Source organism: Podospora pseudoanserina, chromosome 6 (genome assembly GCF_035222485.1).
Source record: "Podospora pseudoanserina strain CBS 124.78 chromosome 6, whole genome shotgun sequence".
In the NCBI taxonomy this organism is placed as follows: Eukaryota; Fungi; Ascomycota; class Sordariomycetes; order Sordariales; family Podosporaceae; genus Podospora; species Podospora pseudoanserina.
In genome coordinates this window covers 3,430,782-3,452,844 of record NC_085925.1, presented here as the reverse complement: position 1 = coordinate 3,452,844, position 22,063 = coordinate 3,430,782, and the positions used below count along the sequence as shown (strand labels likewise).

Here is a 22,063-nt window from a genome sequence, read left to right as displayed (position 1 = left end):
AGACTGTTTCGTCTCATCAAGCTGCTGAAAAAACAAACTTTGTTTCCTTCAAGCATCCTGCCTGTTTAAGCAAAGACAGAACAGCCAGCCAGCCCTGTCGAGAGAAGATCGTTGGAAGCTTCTCCTCTGTTTCCCCCTGTCAACTTGGCGTTATCCCCGCGCCGCTTTCCATCTCACCCACCATTCAAGTCCGAACACCACCAGCACCAGGCCCCCTGCCCCAACGCTGACCGCAACACCACCACAGACTTGCTTGCGCCGTTCGTTCCATACGCGAGGCTCTTCATGCAGAGATCCCATAGTGTAACCACTCGTTCCTTGGCGTACATTCCAGCCCGAGCATCTTGGGAATTCTTCTCAGGAACCGCTGCAGGCGGCAGGCCGTACGGTGTTAAAGGGGGTCAACATCACATGGTGATGGGCAATGTGTATTGTCGGGTGGCGGGATGAAAAGAGATGCGCTACACACCCTCTTGGTATCTCCTAGTGCTGCGGCTGATTTACAGTACTTGATATTGGAATCAAAATGTCCATTCCCGGCGAGGAAGGGGGCGCCCAAGATGAGATGACAGGCACAGACAAGACAAGACAAGCCCACCGCCGCACCGAAGCTTTTCTGTTAGCCCGTGACACAGCATTCCCACTGTTGGGCAGCACAGCTTACCCCAGAAAACCGCCATTGGGCCGTGGGGAAATGAGGGGCAGCTCGTTGGTGTAGCGCCCGCTGTCGAACGACAAGCAAGCCCGTCAAAAAAAAAAAAAAAAGCCACTCACCTGCAGCCGTCGTTGTGGATACGAACTCGGAGAAAGAGTCGCGAATAGCAACACCAATCCTTCCCCCAACGGCAAACTCGGTGAAAGTTGGCAAGGAAAAAAACAACCTACATGATGCCAAGATATATACACCTAGCTCCCCCGCTCAATATTGGTACTGTACACGAATCCGGAAGGACCCTGACGCCGCAACGTCGTCTCCCCAGACCCCCCCGCGATGTGACATTGGCACCGCTGGGCTGAATTGATCGCTCGGACTGGTCAGCCGGACCACAGATTGCGGATCGCAGGGTTTCTCTATAATGTACTGAATGTGGGGCACTTGGACCATTTGAGCAGGCATAATGCAAAAAGGCTGCCTCGTTGGCAGTTCAGCTCCAGGAGCTATCATGGCTTTGGGCCCTGGTGATGCATGCTGCCAAGGAGTGCCGCCTCTGGACCTTTTGCAACACTCGCCAGGGACGGGAGCCTGGTGATTTTGGGCCCCATGGGTACAGCGAAGAGGGATCCGACCTTCCGGGGTGTCTGGTGAAGGGTATAAGAATGAGCCGGATCCCCAACTTGTCGGGAAGGATTCACCAGACAGGTTTGTGAAAGTCGTCGACAACATGTTGAACCTCAAGACCATCTCAGCGGGCCTCGTTGCCGGAGCCGCCTTCGCCTCGGCTCAGTGCACCATCCCTACTACGCCCCTCTCCGACGACATCCCCTCTCACTTCCGGATCCAGGTCCAAAATGCTAGCCGGCCTGAAGTGCACAACAAGTACATGAACTTGTTCGAAGCTGGTGGTGGTGACCAGCATTTGTTCATCGGGCCAGTTGGCGAGCCCACATACGACTTCACGCTGGTGGATGGTGTCGTGTTCAACGTTCGGAAGAACATTCGTCTCGTCATTGGCGGAGAGGTGAGCTCTTGATTCCTGTCTCGTTCTTCCCAGACATGACTAACAACTTCCCACACAGTGGTCCGAAATCGATCACACCACCAAGCTGTTCTCGACTGCCCGTCCGGATCCTGACGCTATTTTCCAACCCACATATGCTTGCAACCCGGACACCGGCCTCCTTCAGGTCGAGCTGAGGTTCGTTCAGTGGGAGGGTGAACCTCTTGGTGGTCACATCTGTGTCCGCCACTCCTTCGACGGCTCTCACGAGTTCCGTTATGACCCGCCCGGCAACACTCGTAAGCTTTCTCCCTACCCAATCTTCGGAACCGTTTCCCTAACAAATGCCTTGTAGTCATCGACGTCAACAGAGAGTGCATCAAGGTAACCTTGGTCGTCCTCCCCACCCTCGACGGCGGCCCAAGCACAACCTTTTCCACCGTGACAGTCAGCTCGACCTCGTCCTCCTCTTCCGTCGTGCCTCCTTCCTCGTCCTCGACCTCGACCTTGACCAGCACCAGCACCTCCACCGCCCCCACCTCCACCTCCACCTCCGGAGTTCTCCCCTACACCGACATGACCTCCCTCGGTTGGCGCTACATCGGCTGCGCCCCGGAGGAGCGCTGGACTACTGACGGCCCATTCCGCACACTGTCGGGTGCGCTGTTGGGGTCCGACACCATGACCAACGAGGCTTGCATGGCCTTCTGCGGCGCCAATGGTTGGGCGTATGCTGGTACCGAGTGGAGGCGCGAGTGCTGGTGCGGAAACAGCTATGCGCCGACCAGACAGCCTCTAACGACGCTTGTCAGTTTAGCCAAGTGTGATTACAGGTGCAGTGGTGACAGCGGCCAGTTCTGCGGTGGTGATGCTTGGTTGAGCCTTTATGCCAAATGCCCTACTGGTGGGCCTTGCGAGAATGCTGTTTTCACATAAGTCTGTCTGGCAGAGATCGTGGGGGATGTAATGAAGGGATCTAGTGATGGATGTAATACAGTGTGTTAATTATACCAAATAACATCACAGTCCCGTGAAGGGCTTTCGTTGATGCATGTCGACTGATCGTGATCGGTATTCTATGTCAATTCTGGCGACGATGTTCGATTTGGAAAACCCAGAAGGTGCCATGGATCCAAGCTCGAGGTAAGTTGAAGCTTCGACAAGGGATTGCCCAAGTTTCCGACATTTGCAGCAAAAGGACGTGCTGATCTCGATATTTGGAATTGCGTCTGGGGAATTGTCTCAAAATAGTATCTGATTTGAGATCGCTCGCCACCTGCTTCTCCGGCGCCATCGCTGTCGTGCAGTTGCGCAATGATGAGGAATCAACCAATATTCTGCCGGTCTTCTGGAATTGTCTCGGGTAACACGGGCTTACCGTAACGTCAGCAATTGGATACCACAATTGGCTCGCTTAGGTCTCAAGCCTTCACTTACCGTAAGATCGCGTAATCCACCTCCTTCGCGTCATCGCCAAGATCGGCCACCAGCATCGAGAACCTCCTAAAGCTCGGTGACAAATCCCTCTCTTACATCATCACTCATTGACGGCCGGCAAGCAGTCCAAACTTGCAGCCAATTCCACAGCCATCCACACACCTTTTCTTTGAAACCAGGCTTGTGACTCTCTGTAACTTGGCTGTCGGAGTAATTCGTTCCAATAACCAAAAAGCCGTTATAAGCCTCACCTCCCCAGCCACATCCCACCCCGCACCTTTCTTTTGTTGAAGATGTCATTCCGACTCCTCGCCCGCCCAGCTACCACCACAGCTTTCCGATCCGCTCTCCGAACAACAACAAGAACATCGTCACCATTACAATCACTGCGCCCTGCGTTCCCTCAAACAACCCCAACATCCTCCGTCACTAAACCAAGAGCCTTCACAACCACAACCCCCAAAATGACGGTCCACATCTTCGAAACAGCCGGCCAGTTCAAGGAGGCCGTCGCCGCCCACCCCGTCGTCGTCGTCGACGCCTTCGCTACCTGGTGTGGCCCGTGCAAGGCCATCGCGCCCCAGATCGCAAAGTACGTCCTCTCACCACATCACGCCCTGCTTTCAAGGTTCTTTTTCTTTTGTCTACTACATCACTCCCGATGTCCCAAGCAAAATACTAACAGGCTTTGTGTCAAACAAAACAGGTGGGCCGAGGACCCCGAGTTCAAGGACAAGATCTACTTTTGCAAGTTCGACGTCGACCACCTCCCCGAACTCGCTCAGGAGCTCGGCATCCGCGCCATGCCCACCTTCATCTTCTACAAGGACGGCGACCGCGTCGACGAGCTCATGGGCGCCAACCCCCCCGCGCTGCTGAACCTGCTTAGGAAGTACCTCGGTGGGAGCGGTGCTGGTGCTAGCAGTGGTGGGGAGCACCCTGAGCCTCCTTCGCTTTAAAGACGAGGGATGTGGAAAAGGGAAGGGGATAGAGCGGAGGGAAGAATAAATACCCAGCTTGCATGCAGATAAGAAGATGAAGAAATTAAGTTTGTGGAACTTCTAAAGATGTCTCAGGTTGTGGGAGCTGCTTTTGTGTGTGTCTGACATGTGAAGGATGATGTCCCAGTGTAAACTTAACACTACCATCTAAGTAAGCTGTTTCGCACGTCCAGCGCCCCCTCATCTTCAAATATATGCCCTCCCTCCCAGAGTTTATACCATATTAGCTTCCGAGACTTCGTCTGGTGAAACCATCTTGCTTTCTGCGCACACCCAATTCCTACTTCCCATGAGGCATACAACAGCGGCGCAAAGTAACCATACCGGTTTTTTTTTTGTTTTTTTTTACAGGGGAAAAAATGCAGCAGCCGGCAGGCATTGTGGTTAGAGGGGCAATATGAGGGGCAAAACAAGGGAGAGAAAAAGGTGGGGGCCACCCGGGGATTGAACCCGGGACCTCTCGCAAACATTGCTGTAGGGTGTCACCCTAAGCGAGAATCATACCACTAGACCAGCGGCCCTTGAATCCACTTGATGTCTTTGCAGGGTGATTTTGGGATTCAAGTAAGAGATGAATGATTAGATCTCTGCTTGTTCTTGCAAACTCCAAGGGGTTCATTCGAAGGCATCAACGAGGTGTTTGATGCACGAATTGTCACTATTCTGTCATAAATGGGCCACATGGTTCTCGTCGATCTTCAAGAGAAACATTCGCACTGACGTCTTGCACAATATGGTAACTTGCTTCAATTTCCACTCCCCCACGCGAATCGTCTCCCCTTCTAAAATGCCGGTATATCTCCCCTTCCATGCCTCCACCAAGTAATGATGTGCCCGCCGTGTTTCCGCCGTGCGAGTAACAAACTGGGAGAAAATGCACAAAAAGCCAACGCAACTCCATCCCTCCCGTCCCGTCTCTATTTCCGTGCAATTTTTTCCTTCCTCCCGAAATCTCTATCAAAGGGACCGGGACGAAACCGAGAGATGAAACCGTTTTACATACATGAGGGGGGTATCGTGCCGTGATCCTGACAAATTCAAGCCAAAAAAATGGGTATAAACAAAATAGTAAATGACAGCAGAGAAAGAGAAAAGGTGAAGGATTCGAGGGTATTTGGTGAGAGATGAAAGCCTGATATGATATAAGGGAGGGTTTTCCAAAGCGTGGAGTGATGAACTGATGGTAGGAGGTAAGATGGTGGTGGGCATGGCTGATCCGGATGACTAGTGTTGTAGGTTTTTGGTGTTTCAAGTTTTTTGTAAGGGTTGGTAGATGTGTTAAATTGTAGGAAAAGAAAAGGTAATGAATGAATAGTGGTCGGTGGTGATAGGAAAAGTCCGTCGGTGTGTGAACAGGTAAGGAAATGTCAAAAGAGTGTAGGTGTGTATCAGGATCAGCCATAACCGTTCGCAACTTCTTCATCGCTTAGCCTCTCTCCTCTCCCCTCAACCCTCAAGAGCTCATGCGCTTCAGCGTCAGGCTTGTGCGCCTACCATCCACTGATGAGCGGGGTGTTATGGAGAGCAGCCTCGCGCTCCCGGCGCTGATGTGCCTTGCATGGCCTTTGCCGAGGTTGATGCTTGTAGCTCGTTGCAGCCCGTTGCCTTCGTCAACTGGACTTTCAGCGCCGAGTACCTCTGCTTCATGGGTGCTTGCCGTATCCTCACCAAAATTATTGAGGAGACCCTCCCGACTCTTCATCCTGCCAACTGTATGAGAATGGACAAGAGTGGGCTGCTGGCCGACACTGCCCCAGTGGGCTTCCTCTTCCCAATCGCTCGACGGCCTTGCTTCGCCGGTTGACTTTCTATTCCAACCAGGCCTCTCGCTTTGCAACGGGGTAAGGCGTGCCAAGTAATCGTCCTCCGTGATTTCCATGTCCTCGTTGGCGTGATCGTTTTCTTGTAAGCGCCCACTGTCAGATTCGGGCGTGTATCGCTGTAGCTGCGCATGGGAGCCGCGTTTCAGGACACTCGACGACTTCCGCTTCTTAGCCAACGCTCCCCCTGAGAACCAGGAAGCCTCAGAGTCAATGGATGCTAGCGACATGGCCTGAGGTTCAGGCGAGACACCAGCAGGCTCATCCGGGTGGTTGACTGTAGACGGGGTGTTGCGCATATCTTCAAATGACCGGGGGTCCGTCATGGGAGTATCATATCGTTCGGCGGGAGGCGTTGGTAACTGATCTGGATCCTCATCGGGCTGTGGGAGATCAGGTGAAGTTTCAGCGATGGGGGGGATCACGTCAACTTCTGGCGATTGGATTCTCGAGTCCGGTGGTGACATTGGAGACTCTGGCAAGTCTTCGCGGAACCGAGACATGGTTCGTTTCGGTACTCCTGAGCTGACCCGTCGTGGTATGAAATTAGGTGGCGGGGTTGGTATCTGAGACGTTTGCATAGAGTCCCTCGACGTGTTCGAGAAAGACGACGGGCCTGCAGAGTGACGCCTGTTCTTGCCCCATCTGAAGAATGAGGCCCAGGACAGTGGGCCTTTAGAACCACTCGTCTCTGACCCTTTCTTCAGCGATTCCGTGTTTTCGGTACGTGTTTCTGAGCCGAGTGGTGACTTTGAACGCCGCAATTTAGCATGCAGGAAGGAGCTTCGGGATCTTGGGCTTGCTAGTGGGGGTAGAGGCTTTTCCTTCGGCGCCTGTGGTAGTTCGGGTGTCTGCAATGGGATGCTGTCAACTCGGTGAAAGGCGGAGAGAGGAGGCACACGCGGTTCGTCAATGGCAATATCACCACAGTCGGTGCTGAGGGGCTTTGCCTGGGCTTCTTGCAGCTGATCCTGAGAGTCCCGTATCCTAGTCGAAGTAACAACAGCAGAAGTAGCATTGGCTCCCAAATCCGGAATCTCACGACCTAGCACTCCTCTTTCCAAGTTTGGAGGCGAGTCTCTCCCCTGTGCCTGAGCTGCAGCTTCAGCAGCCCGCTGCTTTTCTGCCCTCCTTGCAAGTCTTGCTTCAATCTTCTCTTGTTCAAGTTGTCGTTTTCTTTCTCTTCTTCGTTGATCTCGTTCCATGAGCTCCCGCAGGTCGCTAGCACTCAAGTCATCAGCGAGGTTGGCAACCCGCTTATGGGCTTTGAGAGTAGCCTCGGGGATGTTGGCTGGCGATTTCCGGTTGTCATTCTGTCGTTGCGATGGTTTCCTGGCAAGACCGGTGCCGTCGCCAGCAAGCCTGGGATGTGTGGTGCAGCGTATTGTGGGGCGTGGTGCTAGGGCCTCTAGTGCAGAAACCCTGAATGACATGAAATCCGAGTCTGAAGAAAGCGCCGAGTCAATTGATCCTGGTGCTGGAAGGGATATTTCTGAAGACCGATTTCGTTTCTCCCAGTCCGATCCTCGAACTATCCCCATGCCTGATTTGATCCTCCGGCTTTCTTTCTTCATAGGGCGCCCGGCCATCCAGTCCTCAGCGGCAGGTCGGACAGGTATCAAGTTGCTCATGGCCCTGATTTCAGCCTCACGCTGATGGTCAACCTCTCTTTTCTGCTTCTTGCTCGACTTTTTCCGCGGTAAATGATCGCCATCGCGCTTGTTGTGAAGCGTGGGAACACGCCGTAAAATTTCCTCCTCAGCAGCTCCTAACCCGACATCGAGCTGTTCCCCGTTGCCATAATTTGCCACTCTTGAAGCAGCGGGCAAGGATGCGCCTGCTGCCCGTTTGTTCTTGGAGCTCTTGGAGCGGCCCACCTGGATGGAGTCATCACGGCCAGGCGAGAAACTGTAGGTTCGTGCTCGCCGTTGGAGCTTCTTAGGCTCGATTCGCTGCTTCTTGATTCCCTGGCGCTCTGACATGGAGGGGAACGCTGATATCATGGCATCTGGGAATGTCTGAGTTCGTGGTGGTAATGCGGATTCGGCTCGGCCACGGAACTGTTCGATATCGGATGCGTTCTGATGGGCTCGCTTCCAGCGGCTCTTCCGCCGAAATAGCCACCCCATGCTTGTGATCTTGACCAAATTATGATGAAGACTGGCGTGGGCTGTGAGACTGGCGACTGGTGAACTCTATAGACGGTGACAGGCGGGGAAGATGCATCCTGAAGAATATCTCAAGGTGACGTGTGGGCGGAATGGGAGCGCGACTGGCAAATTCGTCAGACGGTCGGAATGTCTCTAAAGCATGCTTCAGCGGCGAGACAAAGTGGGCGTGTCCAGGTGTTGATTACTGAGCTGTGAGAGTGACGGAACGGAGGTCCAGTGGTGAGAGGCTGAGCTACCGGGACCTTCGATAGCACGGGGTTCTTATCCACAGCTGCGTGGCAGTGGAGTAAATTGACGGTGGATAGCAGGCGATCTAGATTGTGGTCGTGTTGCTTGGAATGGAGGTGTGCTCCGAATACGCGAGGGAGCTCGTCGAACGCGAGGGCAGAGGTGAAAAAATGGATCGCCAGGCGATATTCCTATGCTGTGCCTTCAGGGCGGGAAGAAGTGTCTGAGAAAAGGTTGTTCGGGAGGGCCCACGTATTTGACACAGGGCGTTGCAGCTGCTGGCAGGGCCCAAGGAAAAAATAAGAATTGAAGTGACAAGGGAGGGTTCCGGGTACCTTGCTTGCGACGTGCTTGTTGCCCCCCTGCCAAATTCTTGTTGGTCGACTGCAGGCTGCCTGACAGTCTCTTCTGTGAGAAACGGAGGGTTTGAATGAATGCTCCCCCCGTTATGAAATCATGTCACTTAATTGTCTTCTCTCCAGAAGACTGATTCGTTCACTGAGGAATTGGGTTCTGCTAAATCCCCTCCGTTTGCCCCAACCACTTTCTTGGTTGACCCAATCACATTCTCAGGCCAGTCCATGAGCCATCGACCTCCAAACCTCCGATCCAAAACGCCCTGGAGACACTGCCAAACCGCGGCGACGGACCTTTAGCCGGCCAGACTGGCGGAATTCTTGCACCAGCACCTCAGCACCTTAGACCCCGAAGTCGGACTATTTCCGTTCATGTTGTATGGGATGATGGCATTCATGAAAGGCGGCGACATCTTTCCCCTACGTTTTCCCTGGACCCCGCCGTTTCTCGTCATCTGAACCCTGGAGAGGTTTGGTTCGGCTTGGCACTGCCCCACTGCAACGGTTTTGTGGGCTTGTGAGTGCCAGGGGTCTTTTCAGCCTTCAGTTGGCTCCACTGGTCGCTCCACCAGGCCAACCCCAACACTGGCTTCTTCTCGAGCTTCTCAATCAGAAGATGGCGCGATCGCTCAAAGCTGCCGTGTATCTTTTGAGTGATTTTGCCGGTGGTATGTATTTTTGGGCCTCTAAAGTGGGCCCAGCAGACTAATGTACACGGCACCTAGCGCATTGCACTGGTCATGAAGAACATGGAAGAGAAATAGATGCTCGTATCCGTCTGGCCCGAGCACGATAGGTACGCACGCAGCTCGGTTCTCTCACGAGGTGTGAGGTCTAGTTCTCGTTTGCCATGTACGTCGTCACAAAACGGAAAGGCTCGTTCAGCGACATCGTCGATAGGTATGCATTCCCCCCCTGTCACATTACCCCGGCCAATTATGTCATGAAGAGTCGATAGGGCAGTTGCCACAGGAAAGCTTCCCCAATGTCACCCTCCAATGGACGCTTTGGCGTCATCTGCTCCCTTGAACACCAGCGAGCTGCGTGGATGGTGACGGCGACTGTGTGCTGATCCCCCTGCCGAGGACACACCTGGGCAGCGTTGCTCACAAAAACCGGATGGGGGTTGCAATCGTCTCGCCATGTGCCATCATGGGTCTCTGCGCGTTTGCCAAAGTCGCTCTCCGCTCTCCGTTCTCCGCAAGCACCTGCATGCACTACCGTCAACCTGCAGGCCCCGAAGTCCGCAGAGCAAAGGGACGTTCCAGCGGGACTTCCGAGAGCTTTGCCAGCCTGACACGTGTTTTGCTCCCACACAGTTCGACGGCTACCCTGAACACTATCGCGAGATGGACACAGATGCTGCAGGGCCCAGGCTCTTGTTGCGTGGGGGGGGGGGAGCAAGACATGGTTCTATTAACACCAACCAGAGTTGGAATCAAGCTTGAGTGAGTCTCCAATCTCATCATGCAGTGTCGAACCTTGACCATCTCGCCTGCCAGCTTTCGGCACTATCCGCCCACGCTAGGCAATTCTGATAAGTGATGCAACATGCACCAGGCTTTCTGGATTGGTTCACGTGCGGGGATGAGATGGAGAAACCGTCTCTGTAGTTTCAATAGATTCAGTTGCATGGGCGAGTTCGATCTGACAACTCTTCAAACTGATCAAACTTCTGAGTTAGGGCAGTCTCCGGAATCCCTCCCCATCACACCTGGCAGATGAGTACTGCGAAAGGATGACCCGACAGACAACAGGAGTGGCTGCAAGCCAACGCCATCACGTTTCACCATTCAGCCCTTCCACACCCACACAACAAATCAAGAGACACTGCCGTTCCGTTTTGTTTCCATTATATCCCAGGTTCGATGGACTGGTCCGCAGATCCGGACCTGACGCGGACGAGATCTTAGCATGGTCATTATTCCAGCCATACGAAGGGTTTAATCTCAGCAGTCTAACCTCAGCCATAGGGCAATGTGGCACAGCGAGGAATTACATTCGGATAACGGCTGTGCATGGAAGGCCCGGAGAAGAATCTCTCAGCGGAGGGCCGCCTGGCCATGATTAATTTCTGATTCTGCAATGCCAGCATGAAAACAGGCGCGCGCCCGTCGTATAGAATGATGCCAGTCTCCACAGAGCGGATGCCTGCGGCTTTTCATCTCAAGATGGGCTTCCAAGGCATTGCCATGTGGCTAGGATTGCGGCCTTATGCGGTGCGTTGATGGTCTGGCTGCGATCACACTATGGCAATCTATCGATATGCTGTGTCAGGACATGTGCGACGTCTAATAACAGGCAAAGGGTAGATTCTCTGACGGTTCGACAAGGGTTGACCACAGTCCTGGGCCTGGCTCGGCATTGATGATGTGCCACCAGGAAGAAGTCGATGGCCCGGGGTCTGTGGATGCATGATACTGGTTGCCAAAACCATAGATCTGTGTACAGACCGCCATGTGAAGAAAGCCCACAACTTGCTCGCCATCGTTTGGCACTTATCTGGCCTCAGACTTTTGGTCGCCATAAGTGGCGATATGTTTGTGACGTTTCTACCAACCATTGTGTGGTTGAACGATTTTGAGTCCCAGCGAACTTGGCGCTGCCCTGCTCAACCTTGGCTCACATCGCCGTAGTTCAGCTCAAATCGCCATGCCTTGAATATAACCTCAACATGCAAATCAATTCTAAGAGAGAAACAAGCCCTCTTCAGTGTCATTGTTCAGCCTCCTCATGTTTAATGGCATAGTTTAATGTAATGGTTCCATTTGCTGCATTAATTTAGCTTTGCTGAGTTGATTCGATTCGACCTAATTTGACCTGTTCCTTTGAACTCTGATCCTTCGAGTTTTGTGAAAGTGGGAAATCTTCCAATAACTTCACAACTTCCCTCTACAATTACCAACCTCAGCGCAGAAAAAAGGACATTGCTAGACTCGAGAGCCTTAATTCATTTATTTCATTTATTTTTCCGTTTCGTCATAGCTATAGATTATAAGGCAAAAGCTGTAGGTATCTAAAGTCTCTGGTCCGAATGTGCGCGCTGGTAAAGTTTCTGGTTTTATTGAGTGTAGCTTTTCAGGTTTGATGTGGGTATTCTTGTTTCCTTTCCACAGATATAAAAAAGCGTAGCTGGTAATTATTCTTCGATTCTCAACTTCTACCTTTCATCACTTCGCACCTTTCATCACTTCGCACCTTTCATCACTTCGCACCTTTCATCACTTCGCACCTTTCATCACTTCGCACCTTTCATCACTTCGCACCTTTCATCACCTTCACCTTGGCTGAGTCGACCAGCACCAATATGCTATCACCTCTGGACGCTGAGAATCTCCAGGCCCTGGGAGGTCTCAGCGGCTTCACATGCGCCGTCGAACCGTTTCGGCGACAAAGAATAGCGGCATCTCCCTCTCACTCCATCCAACTCCCCAGAATCTTCAGAAGCATTTTTCACCATCTCCGAAGCCCTCATTTCACTGGAGACTCTGATATCGGTCAGACTGTCCACCCAAAAGGCGCAGGAGCTCTGGCAGAAGTGGATTAATTGGCACCTAATAGACGAGGTATCGTCCGCAAGGAGTTCGGCAAAAGAGAATGGACTCAGCATTATTATTTATATGCTTGGCTTGCGATCTTTAGATGTTCTAGAAATCAAGAATACCAATTTGATATTGAGTAAACCGAGCAATTTGCATGTACCGAGGCTGAAGTCAATGTGGATACTCAGCCTGCAGGGATTCAGTTTCCCGAGCAACACCCCACCAAATTTCGTCAACACGGCCCACCCAAATTATCAACGGTTCACCACCACACGTGGCGCATCTTCAACACCGCGACCAGAAGTCAATTCACCACCCGGCACTCGGCACCGAAGCGAGACTCAACCTGCTGGTGCCCCCGCACTACAACTCCCTCCCCGATCTTCCCATCTACCCCGAAAGCCACCAATTTGCCCTCGAAAACCACCTCGACGTCCGGCGCACCTCGCGCTCACCCCATCCGGACCGCCATCATGTCCTACAACCCCCGCATGTCCATCATGCCCGGCAGCCTCCCCCCCGGCTCCGGCGCCGGCGCCTCCTCCAAATCTCGCGCCGCCAAAAAAGAAGAAGAAGCCGCCTACGCCAACATGCGCCTCCCCGACCGCGAGATCGTCGGCTGCATCAACGAGCTCGGCATCTCTTTCACGGTTCAAGACCTCCAAAAGCCAAACCCGATTCAAGTCCAGATGATCTTTGAGTGGTTCGGCGAGCTCCTCATGAACAAGACCCGCGCCACCGTCGACCCTGCCATGCGCGCTGCCGCCGAGGACATCGTCGGGGAAGACCTCTGCGATGCGCTCATGCCGGCCGATACGAGGAACCTGTTGGGTTTTTTCAGGAACTTAAGGATACTGATGGAGCAGTGCGGGGTACATGATTTCAATTTTGGGGATCTGTACAAGCCGACGCATGATCGGTTGGTCAAGTTGTTGAGTTATGTGATTAATTTTGTGAGGTTTAGAGAGTCGCAGACGAATGTGATTGATGAGCATTGCAATCGCGCGGAGCAGACAAAGGCGCGGATTGAGCAGCTGTACCAAGAGAATCAGAACATGGAGGGGCAGCTGGAGGACATGAAGTTCACGAGAAAACAGATGGAGGTGCAGGTGGCGGAGAAGACGAAACGGAACGAGGAGCTGAAGCACAAGTTGCTTGAGCTGAGGAAGACGCAGGAGAAAGTCGCCGCGAGGTGGGAGGAGGCAAAAATCAAAAAGGCGGAGATGACGAAGGAGCTGGAGGATAAAACTACGACAAAGGTGATGCTGAAGCAGGAGAGCGCGAAGCTGAAGCCGTATACGCTGCAAAGTCCGTCGGCGCTGCAGAGCTCTTTGACGGAGTTGAGCAATACGCTCAATGGGGACAAGGCTCATATTGATAGCCTTGACAGAAGGGCGAGGGCGCTGCAGACGTCGACGGACTCGTTTGCGGTCGTGACGGGGGATGTGGCGAGTTGTATCAAGCTGCTGGAGGAGATTGGGGTGGAGCTGGCAAAGGAGGAGGAGGAGAACGCCAAGAACGCGAAGCAGAGAGACGCGCTTACTGAGCGTGGAGCTAGCGTCCGCGAGGTTGAGCGGACGGAAGCCCTTCTCCAGAGGCAACTGGCCAAGTGGGTGGAAAGGACTGAGACGTTGAGAGCGCACAGCCAAGAAAAGGCTCAGCGGGCGAAGGAGTCCATGGAGGAGCTGAGGGCGGTACACAAGAAGCTCACAGAGGAGAGGTCAGAGAAGGGCAAGGATATTGAGAGAAGGAGAGTTAGGATCGAACAGATTGAGAAAAAGGTATGTTCCAGATTGCACTCTTACATGGTCATCAGGCTAACACTAACTGTTCACAGATGCTCGACCTCAAAGAGAATATCGAAAACGAAGTGCGGGCTGCGTATGACGAGTACCTCAAGATGGAGTCTCATATCAAGCTGTACATCACCGAGATGGAGCAAGCCCTCTAAGGAGCCCTTGCTGATTTCACGTGTCATATTGTTTGTTTACACACACACACACACACACACACATATATATATATATATATATGGTAAAAGCTTTCGGAGGACTTTAGCATGGCACGGCTGTTTTCTATTTGGTTTGTCAGGATTATCAGGATGCAGAGATACCACGGGACGGCGTCGGCGCTAGCATTGGACTTTTTTTTCTAGAGAAATTGGGTATCAATACGTATGTTGTTCTCCATGAAGGCCCATGGCGGCACCATGTCATGTCTTACATCGGAAAAGATGTTGGCTGTTTGCTCAACTATGCACGGCAGAGAGGAACACGTTTTTCGTTGCTGTTCCAGGAACACAGCAATACAAATAGAAATGTAACCTACATGGCGACACCTACTGCTGTCAGGCCTCCCAATTTCCCTCTTGAAAGCGGAACCATCTTCCGAGAACCTTGCTGACTTCAATGGTTTTGCCTGTCCAACCGGTTCCTTCGAGATTGAGTCCTGTTCTTTTTGAGCTGCCGCTCAACACGGGCATCTTCTCTGAAAGAATATCCTCTGTGTGTTGGGTATCCCCACCAGCCTCGTCAGGAGAGGAAGTAGAGAGAGGAGCCTCCACGATCACGGCCTTTAACCCCGCCTGCTTCGCAGCTTCGACCAGCACAGCGGCCGTACCATTGACGCCCTGAACACTCCACTCGCTCGTATGCCGATGTGACCCCAAGAATCCGTACACCAGGAGCAAAGGAGTTGTGTGGTTTGCTCCGGATGACGACGACCTAGGCGCGGCCGTGCTTGTGGGAGGTGCCGAAACAGCTGTCGTGTCCTGAAGGGTGAAAACGGAGAGAAAAGCGCGGAGGTGTGACACGGTTGGTATGAATACTGTCCGTATGTGCCGTGTGACTGCCAGCTGGTACAACGGGGGCGGAGTTAAGAGACTAGGCGCTGATGCTGTGTGGTTTGGGGGGGATGATGGTTGGTGGGGAGCTTGACCGAGATGGTCTGGGCCGGCGTCTGTGTCAGGATCTGCTGTGGCTTGGGACTGCCGCTGGTGGTGTTGTTGGGTTTGTAACTCCTGTGTGAGAATGGAAAGGAACTCGGCACGATCGCTGCAGATGAGGAGGGTTGTTGGGTAGGTGCAGTGGTGGATTATGTAGTGGATCAAGGTTGATGGCAGGGCGGGGGACAGAAAGAGGGGATCCATCTAGATAGATGAGATTATCAATGCCGTGTGATGTGAGAGAAGGCCTCCAGATGCGTCCTCCTAAGACAGGTCGTCGATCGGAGTGATGGTGAAGTGGGCTCATGAGTGGACCGAGTCGTCACCGGGACGTGCTGCCGTCAAGGCGAATGCCCCGCTAAGGTCAATGGGCGTTGGAGTGTTTAGCTGCATAGCGCCCTTTACCCCACCAAACGCCGCGACAGTTGGCCCCAGCTCCACGGTTCCAGGTTCCCAAGCAGCAAGGTGGACAGGGGAGCACGTCACTTGCCCAAGGCCACTGTCTACACCACAGTGCCTAGGTGTGCGACAATCACCAACTGCGTCTGGTCTGGTCTTGGGAAAAGAGGAACCGCAGCGCCGAACAGACATAATGGAGTCGATAGCTCGTATATCGAGCTTGCTCGAGAATGGTGAGCCTCTGGAAGCAAATGCTAATCATGCGCCGTTACTAATTCCGCCCTCCATCCACCAGCTCGAGAGCTCACCCTCGATGCCGCCTCAGCCGCCAGAGGCTCGAGAAGCTCCTTCAAGCCGCTCGACCGTAGCCAAGTGAAGAAACTCCTCGACAGCCGCAATGATCGTGAAGTACTTGAGGGGTTACGGCGTGTCATCGCTGTGCGCATTCCCTCCCAAGCCTCTCCCAGCTCCAGCTGCTGACCACCAGTGTTTGCCTTCTTTCAGATGATGTACAAGGCGCTAAAAACCCTCCCCCTATTCTCCTCCGTCGTCAAGAATGTCGCGTCACCAAACCTCGAAATTAAGAAGCTCGTCTACATCTACCTAATACATCATGCCGAGCAAGAACCCGACCTAGCCCTTCTCTCCATCAACACGATCCAAAAGTCCCTATCCGATACAAACCCCCAAGTTCGAGCCCTCGCACTACGAACCATGTCTGGAATACGAGTGCCAGTCATCAGTCAAATTGTGTCTCTGGCCATTCGAAAGGGCGCTGGCGATATGAGCCCATATGTTCGGCGCGCTGCTGCGCTCGCCATCCCCAAGTGCTATCGCCTCGACCCCTCGCAACTACCGCAACTATTGGAATACATGACGATTCTGTTGGGGGACAAGCAATACTACGTGGCAGGCGCTGCGGTCACGGCATTCCTGGAAGTTTGCCCGGAAAGGATAGACTTGATTCACAAGAACTACCGAAACTTGGTCAAAATGGTAGTCGACATGGACGAGTGGAGCCAGCTATCAACCCTGCGTCTGATGACTGTCTATGCCCGGAAATGCTTTCCAAGGAGGGCTAGAGTGGAAGCTGGGGAGGAAGTCGTGTTCCTGGACGCCGACCTGGAGCTCCTTCTTACCAGTATCAAGCCTCTTTTGCAGTCCCGCAACTCTGGCGTGGTGGTGGCCGTCGCACGGTGTTACTCTGCCGTTGGGACCGCTGCTTACGTCCGGCAAGCTGTTGGGCCCCTGGTTGCACTTCTCCGAGGTGGACAGGATATTCAACAGGTTGCCTTGTTCAATATAGTATCGATCTGTCTCGACTATCCAGCCGCCTTTGTCAAGTACGCCACACACTTTCTCGTCCGCGCAACCGACAGCCAACCAATATGGGAGTTGAAGCTTGAGGTCCTGACCCTCATCTTTCCTCATTCACCGCCACATATCAAGTCACTCATCCTCAATGAACTCGAGCACTTCAGCCGTGGCTCTGACAAGGGTCTCGTCAAGGAAGCCGTCCGAGCCATCGGCCGCTGCGCACAGACAGACACAGCCACCGCACCTCGATGCCTTCGCCTTCTTCTCGGACAAATTACTTCTCTCGATGGGACCCTTGCAGCAGAGTCACTCACGGTAATCCGCCATCTCATTCAGCAAGACCCCAGTTCCCACGTCGCGACTGTTGTTCGGTTAGCCAAGAACCTCGACAGCGCCACAGACCCCCAGGCCCGTGCGACCATTATCTGGCTCGTCGGTGAATTCTCTGGTTTGAACGGGGAGGACAACATTGCAGCAGACGTGCTGCGCATTCTTCTCAAAGAATTCGCATCAGAATCCGAGCTGGCAAAGAGGCAAATTGTTCTCCTCGCCGCCAAAGTCTACCTCCACTACCTCAACCGCAAACTCGAAGCCCAGAAGGAGGCTGCCTCTGGCGATAAAGAAGCCCGAACGCCACCCGCCACCCCGGACCAAGAAGACGACGACCATCCAATCCCCAAACTATGGAACTACGTCACCGTACTCGCCCGCTACGACACCTCCTATGACCTCCGCGATAGGACTCGCCTGTACAAAAGCCTGCTCCAAGTCCCACAGCTAGCAACCCTCATGCTCCTCGCTCCTAAACCCGCTCCCCAAACCCCGTCTCCCTCCGAAACCCGCAAGGGCTACACCCTCGGCTCGGCAGCTCTTGTCCTCGCTGGAGGGGGGACTATTCATGGGTTAAGGGGCTACGAAGACCTGCCCGAGTGGGTGGAAAAGGGGCAGGAGCCAGATGCAAAGTTGAGGGATAGAGAAGGCGATAACAGGCAGGATGATGGCAAGTATGGAGTTTATGACCGGCGGAACAAGGCGGGCAGTGTGCCGATTCCGGCGGCGGAAAGGATTATTGATGCGGGACAGGGGAGGTCGGCTTCCATGTCGGGGAGTGCCAGTCCGGCTGGGTCGTTTGGGGCGAAGAGTGCTGCTAATGGGGTGGGTGCTAAGACTTTGGATGATTGGTTGGCTGAGGATGAGGGAGGGGAGCAAGAGCAGGAGGAAGAGAGTGAAGAGGGGAGGGGGGAGGGGGAGGAGGAGGAAGAGGAAGAGGAAGAGGAAGAGGAAGAGGAAGAGGAAGAGGAAGAGGAAAGTGAAGAAGAGGATGAGTCGGAAGAAGAAAGCAGTGAAGAGGAGGAGAGTGATGAGGATGCTAGACTTGTACGGCCTTCGTAGAAGGTCATGATTGGTCAAGTTGGAATAGGCAAGTTCAAAAGTTTGAGCATAGCGCTGATGATAGAGACGGCATCTTTACACATGGATGATCACGAGGGGAAATACATGAATAAACTTTATCGTTTGGTCTTTTGGCTCTTAACCCTCTTGTTATTTCCATTCAACCCTAGATCCCAACCAACCTGATCAGGCCTGGCAATGAGCCAACCTCGCCACCAGCGTCCTTTCCAACCCAAGCAGATCCCCCGGCATAGGCTTGAGCGTCAAGCACTCCCTCACCACCTTTCCATATGTTGAGCCCATAATCCTGTCACTCAGTTAGCCAACCCACATCCGCATAACGAAAAGAAAAAGAAAAAAGAAACTTACCTATCCAACTTCCACCCCGCCCTCTCCACCGTCTCCCCATCCTTCCTGATATCATCCTTGGTCGGCACAACCCTCGGATCATACCCCCTCCGTCCAATATCCCCCTTCTCCAACATCTCGAGCGTCTCCCACAGCCCCAGCTCCAACAGCACAGCCCCCACCCCATAAAGGTCATACTGATTCCGGTAGGGCAGGTTGACATTATACCTATACTCCGGATGCTGGTACGCATCCAACGCGACAACCCTAGGCTGATTCAGCACTTTACCTAGCCCCTGAAGCGGGCGGATATGCTCCAGCGGCTTCGCAGCCACCTCAAGAACAGACGACGTCTCAATCTCCAAGCGAGCAGAGTGGAAGCCCGCGAGAAAAGGGTTCTCAAAGTCCAGTCTTGTCGGGTCAGGCTCGCCGTCTCGGCTCTGGGAGGGAAAAAAGAGTATGTTATCGGCGCGGATGCGCTTGTGCATCCAGCCGGCCGTGTGCATCAAGTGCAGAGAGTTGAGTAGCTTTTGCGCCAGCTTGAACCGGACGCCAAGGTCGAGGGCCGGTTGTTGGAGGATGAGTTGCCTCAGGCTGGTGGGCATCCTTTGAGCGGCCGTGGTCTTGGGGGAGCGGACAACCCGGGGATCAACCCGGCCGGCGATCTTGGTGGGAACTTCCGTCCTGATGTGCGACGGGAGTTGGAAGACGATGCCAATGAAGTTGGAGTCGGTGTTATCGTACACCAGACCTTGGGCCGTCGGCAAAAGCAGACCGTCGGGTTTGTCAGCGTGGAGAACATACCACTCCGACTTGAGGCCTTCGAGCTTGGTCTTGACGTTGACGGTCTTGGGGACGGGGACCCACTCGACGAGGACGAGGCGGGTTTGGTATTTGGTTGGATAATCCAAAAGACGGGCGAGGGTGGAGTGGGGGCCGAGTTTGTAAGGGGCGTCGAAGGAAAAGTCTCGGCGGGTGAAGATCTTTTGGGAGGGCATGTTGGGGCTGAGGCCGCGGCCGTTGAGGACGGTGACGTCTCGGAGGGAGAGGGAGAAGCCGATGAATTTAGCGATGTCGCCGTAGAATCTCTTGGCGTCGGGGTCGATGGTTGCCTTTTGCTCGAACAGAGCTGCCTCGGCAAGACGTGCTGGGTCGTCAGGCTTCGAGTGGAGACCCGTCAGGACAACCTCGTAGATTCTCTGGGCCGCTTCGTTGTTGGCCTCGCTGTCAGTATACAGTTGCAAGTCTCGGTTGAACTCGGTGAACCGGATGACTACATCCTCAAGCTCGTAGTCCTTTCCCACTATCACATAACGGACAGTCTTAAGCAAGTTCAAGTGGTCGTTGATGCTCTTGTTGAAGGCAGGAAGTCCCTTAATGTTGAAGCGGCTGTCGACACTGCTGAGATAATCCGAGTAGTATCTCAAGTCCCTCGGCACATCGTCGTTTCTGGTCGCATACTTGGGGATCCTCTCGGGCCTCAGACCGTATCTTTTCTTGAGCTTGTCGGGATCCGAGAGTGTCTTGAGCAGGCTCACGAATTCCTTCAAGATACCCCTTGCCAGAAGTGGCTTCTCAAATGCGTATGCTTTGATCTTATCATCAGGCTTGTCCCGGGCATCGAGCCACCCATCCTCCCAGGCATCAAAGATCTGGTAATAGGAGAGCCGTTGTTAGCATGAGAGTCTACTCTAGAGTGCTCCCCGGTGATATCGTACTGCTCTCTGGAGTTCCACCCGTGCCCAAAAAGAGCGAAGCTTCTTGTCGGCCTCAAAGAGAACCTGGGTCATTAAAAAGACCTCTGTCCGTTTCCACCGTCAGCCAATATGCCCATTTTGTGCCTGAAAAGGGGCAATGTTTACCTTTGACCAGAGGAAAGAGGCCAGTCAAAGCAGCCGTGATGGCAGTGGGGTCAGCCATGGTTCAAGTTTTGTTTGTTTTTGAATAGACACAGAGTCCAAGCAGGTAAAGACAAAAGATCTCTGGCCCTCTATATGAATCTCACGAGATGGCGGGGCAGGTTGGCGGGGTCAAGTTGAGTGTCCATCGTGCCCTGACTGACTGTTGCATTGACGATGGGCTTGGCGCCAGTGGTTGTTGACTTTGCTATGCATGTCAGCGGCGGGTTGAGACTGTTGGTATGCGGCTGTGGCGGGCCGCGTCTAGCAACGTTGGGTTGACACATAACTGCATTTTGGGCGATAGGCAGGCAGCCGTTGAGGTTGGTCCGCGGTCAGCCCTGGTGGGGTGGGCGTGGCTTTGGTGAGACTATTTGGTGGATGCTGAAGTGGGGAGTCGTACGGATCATGGATTAAGTCTCGGCGCCTTGACTGCAGTAATCACTGGTTTTCGTGGACGATAGTTCAAACTGGCATTTGATCCATGAATGGATGTGGTGGAAGAGGATTGGTAAATGAGGGGCAAGCGCTGACAAAGACTGGGTCTGAGGGGATTTGGGGGGCGAGTAAGGCTGCCTCCTTGGGAAGGCACGATGGTCTTGGACACAGGCTACAGCTGCAGCATGAACCAACAGCAAGGCTTGTGGCCATGAGTGGTAGAGTTGCTTATGGAAAGGGCCCAGGAAAGTGGAGATTATGCAGGTGACGCACGCCATCAGCTTTGAGATCTTGGCTTCAGACTACCTGGATTGCAATGGTGAAGGGTTGGGCGTTTGGTTGTCAAACTGATCTCTGCCTTACCCGTCAAAGAGGGGCTTTTAGGTGAGTTTCCTCCCTTCATCTTAGAGACCGACCGAAGGAACTACCAGAGTAGTGGCATAAGAGAAAATTAACAGACACATCACTTTTGAGGATGTTTATTCTCATCAGTCTGGACACGTCACACATTCCCACAGTGCCCTTAAATCCTGCTGGTGATTGTCCTGGTAAATCGCCCCGAATTCAGATAAAGATTTTCAAGTATCAATCGTTCAAGCATAGTTCCGAATGCCACACCATAGGAAAAAGAAATGATAAATCCGAATCCGAGTAAATAGCTATCAAATAAAAAAGCAGAGGCTCAGTTCAAGAAGAATAGCGGCATTACATCACTCGCTTGGAAAAATCGTCCGAGCATTACTAGACAAGGCCAACTGAATATGTATTGATGAAGCCGGAAAGAGCCTAAGAAACTGTAGATACTCGAGGATAAATTGTCCGAGCATAAATCATATATTCCTCAAAGAGGAGTCAGGTTTCGATTACATTGTCATCACTCAAGTTACAGTACTTGTTTATACGAAGTCGGCTGAACATGTCGTCTTGGACGGTACTCTCACAAAAAGAAAACAAGAAATCATGGCAATCTTTTTATCATGTCACATGCAACCTGCACTACATGATGAAAAACAAGACCAGAGCACAGTGTCTGTCATAGTTGTCTTGCTGAGCGTGAAATCACCCACGCTCTACTACCTACGACCTATGATGTCTTTCTCTAACACCACCCTTT

At 53.1% G+C, this 22,063-nt stretch overlaps 7 protein-coding genes and 1 non-coding gene across 8 annotated transcripts; 4 read left to right on the top strand and 4 right to left on the bottom strand.

The window, feature by feature from the left end:
* Positions 1 to 33: 33 nt before the first annotated feature.
* QC764_608750 (uncharacterized protein) lies at positions 34 to 2,763 on the top strand. The gene is made up of 4 exons (XM_062949356.1): positions 34 to 456; positions 510 to 1,679; positions 1,738 to 1,957; positions 2,014 to 2,763. The coding sequence occupies exons 2-4, from the start codon at positions 1,383 to 1,385 to the stop codon at positions 2,592 to 2,594; spliced, it is 1,098 nt and encodes a 365-aa protein (XP_062798087.1). The 5' UTR covers positions 34 to 456; positions 510 to 1,382; the 3' UTR covers positions 2,595 to 2,763.
* A 304-nt stretch (positions 2,764 to 3,067) lies between these two features.
* Positions 3,068 to 4,199, top strand: TRX1 (thioredoxin trx1). Its single transcript, XM_062949355.1, has 2 exons — positions 3,068 to 3,687; positions 3,802 to 4,199. The coding sequence occupies exons 1-2, from the start codon at positions 3,389 to 3,391 to the stop codon at positions 4,052 to 4,054; spliced, it is 552 nt and encodes a 183-aa protein (XP_062798086.1). The 5' UTR covers positions 3,068 to 3,388; the 3' UTR covers positions 4,055 to 4,199.
* A 326-nt stretch (positions 4,200 to 4,525) lies between these two features.
* On the bottom strand, positions 4,526 to 4,617 carry QC764_0098850. The gene has a single exon. It is a non-coding gene; the product is annotated as a tRNA-Pro (tRNA).
* Positions 4,618 to 5,549: 932 nt separating this feature from the next.
* Positions 5,550 to 8,045, bottom strand: QC764_608730 (uncharacterized protein; the record flags this gene model as incomplete). The annotated part of the gene is made up of 1 exon (XM_062949354.1): positions 5,550 to 8,045. One exon carries the CDS (start codon positions 8,043 to 8,045, stop codon positions 5,550 to 5,552), a length of 2,496 nt encoding a protein of 831 aa, XP_062798085.1.
* Positions 8,046 to 12,468: 4,423 nt separating this feature from the next.
* NUF2 (kinetochore-associated Ndc80 complex subunit nuf2) lies at positions 12,469 to 14,386 on the top strand. The gene is made up of 2 exons (XM_062949353.1): positions 12,469 to 13,994; positions 14,051 to 14,386. The coding sequence occupies exons 1-2, from the start codon at positions 12,687 to 12,689 to the stop codon at positions 14,162 to 14,164; spliced, it is 1,422 nt and encodes a 473-aa protein (XP_062798084.1). The 5' UTR covers positions 12,469 to 12,686; the 3' UTR covers positions 14,165 to 14,386.
* A 174-nt stretch (positions 14,387 to 14,560) lies between these two features.
* QC764_608710 (uncharacterized protein) lies at positions 14,561 to 15,361 on the bottom strand (the record flags this gene model as incomplete). Its single annotated transcript, XM_062949352.1, has 1 exon — positions 14,561 to 15,361. One exon carries the CDS (start codon positions 15,359 to 15,361, stop codon positions 14,561 to 14,563), a length of 801 nt encoding a protein of 266 aa, XP_062798083.1.
* A 245-nt stretch (positions 15,362 to 15,606) lies between these two features.
* APL6 (AP-3 complex subunit beta) lies at positions 15,607 to 18,265 on the top strand (the record flags this gene model as incomplete). The annotated part of the gene is made up of 3 exons (XM_062949351.1): positions 15,607 to 15,789; positions 15,852 to 15,994; positions 16,061 to 18,265. The coding sequence occupies exons 1-3, from the start codon at positions 15,750 to 15,752 to the stop codon at positions 18,263 to 18,265; spliced, it is 2,388 nt and encodes a 795-aa protein (XP_062798082.1). The 5' UTR covers positions 15,607 to 15,749.
* A 109-nt stretch (positions 18,266 to 18,374) lies between these two features.
* Positions 18,375 to 21,183, bottom strand: QC764_608690 (uncharacterized protein). The gene is made up of 4 exons (XM_062949350.1): positions 20,476 to 21,183; positions 20,332 to 20,414; positions 18,635 to 20,265; positions 18,375 to 18,572 (listed from the first exon to the last, which is right to left on the bottom strand). The coding sequence occupies exons 1-4, from the start codon at positions 20,531 to 20,533 to the stop codon at positions 18,452 to 18,454; spliced, it is 1,893 nt and encodes a 630-aa protein (XP_062798081.1). The 5' UTR covers positions 20,534 to 21,183; the 3' UTR covers positions 18,375 to 18,451.
* Between the last annotated feature and the right edge of the window lie 880 nt (positions 21,184 to 22,063).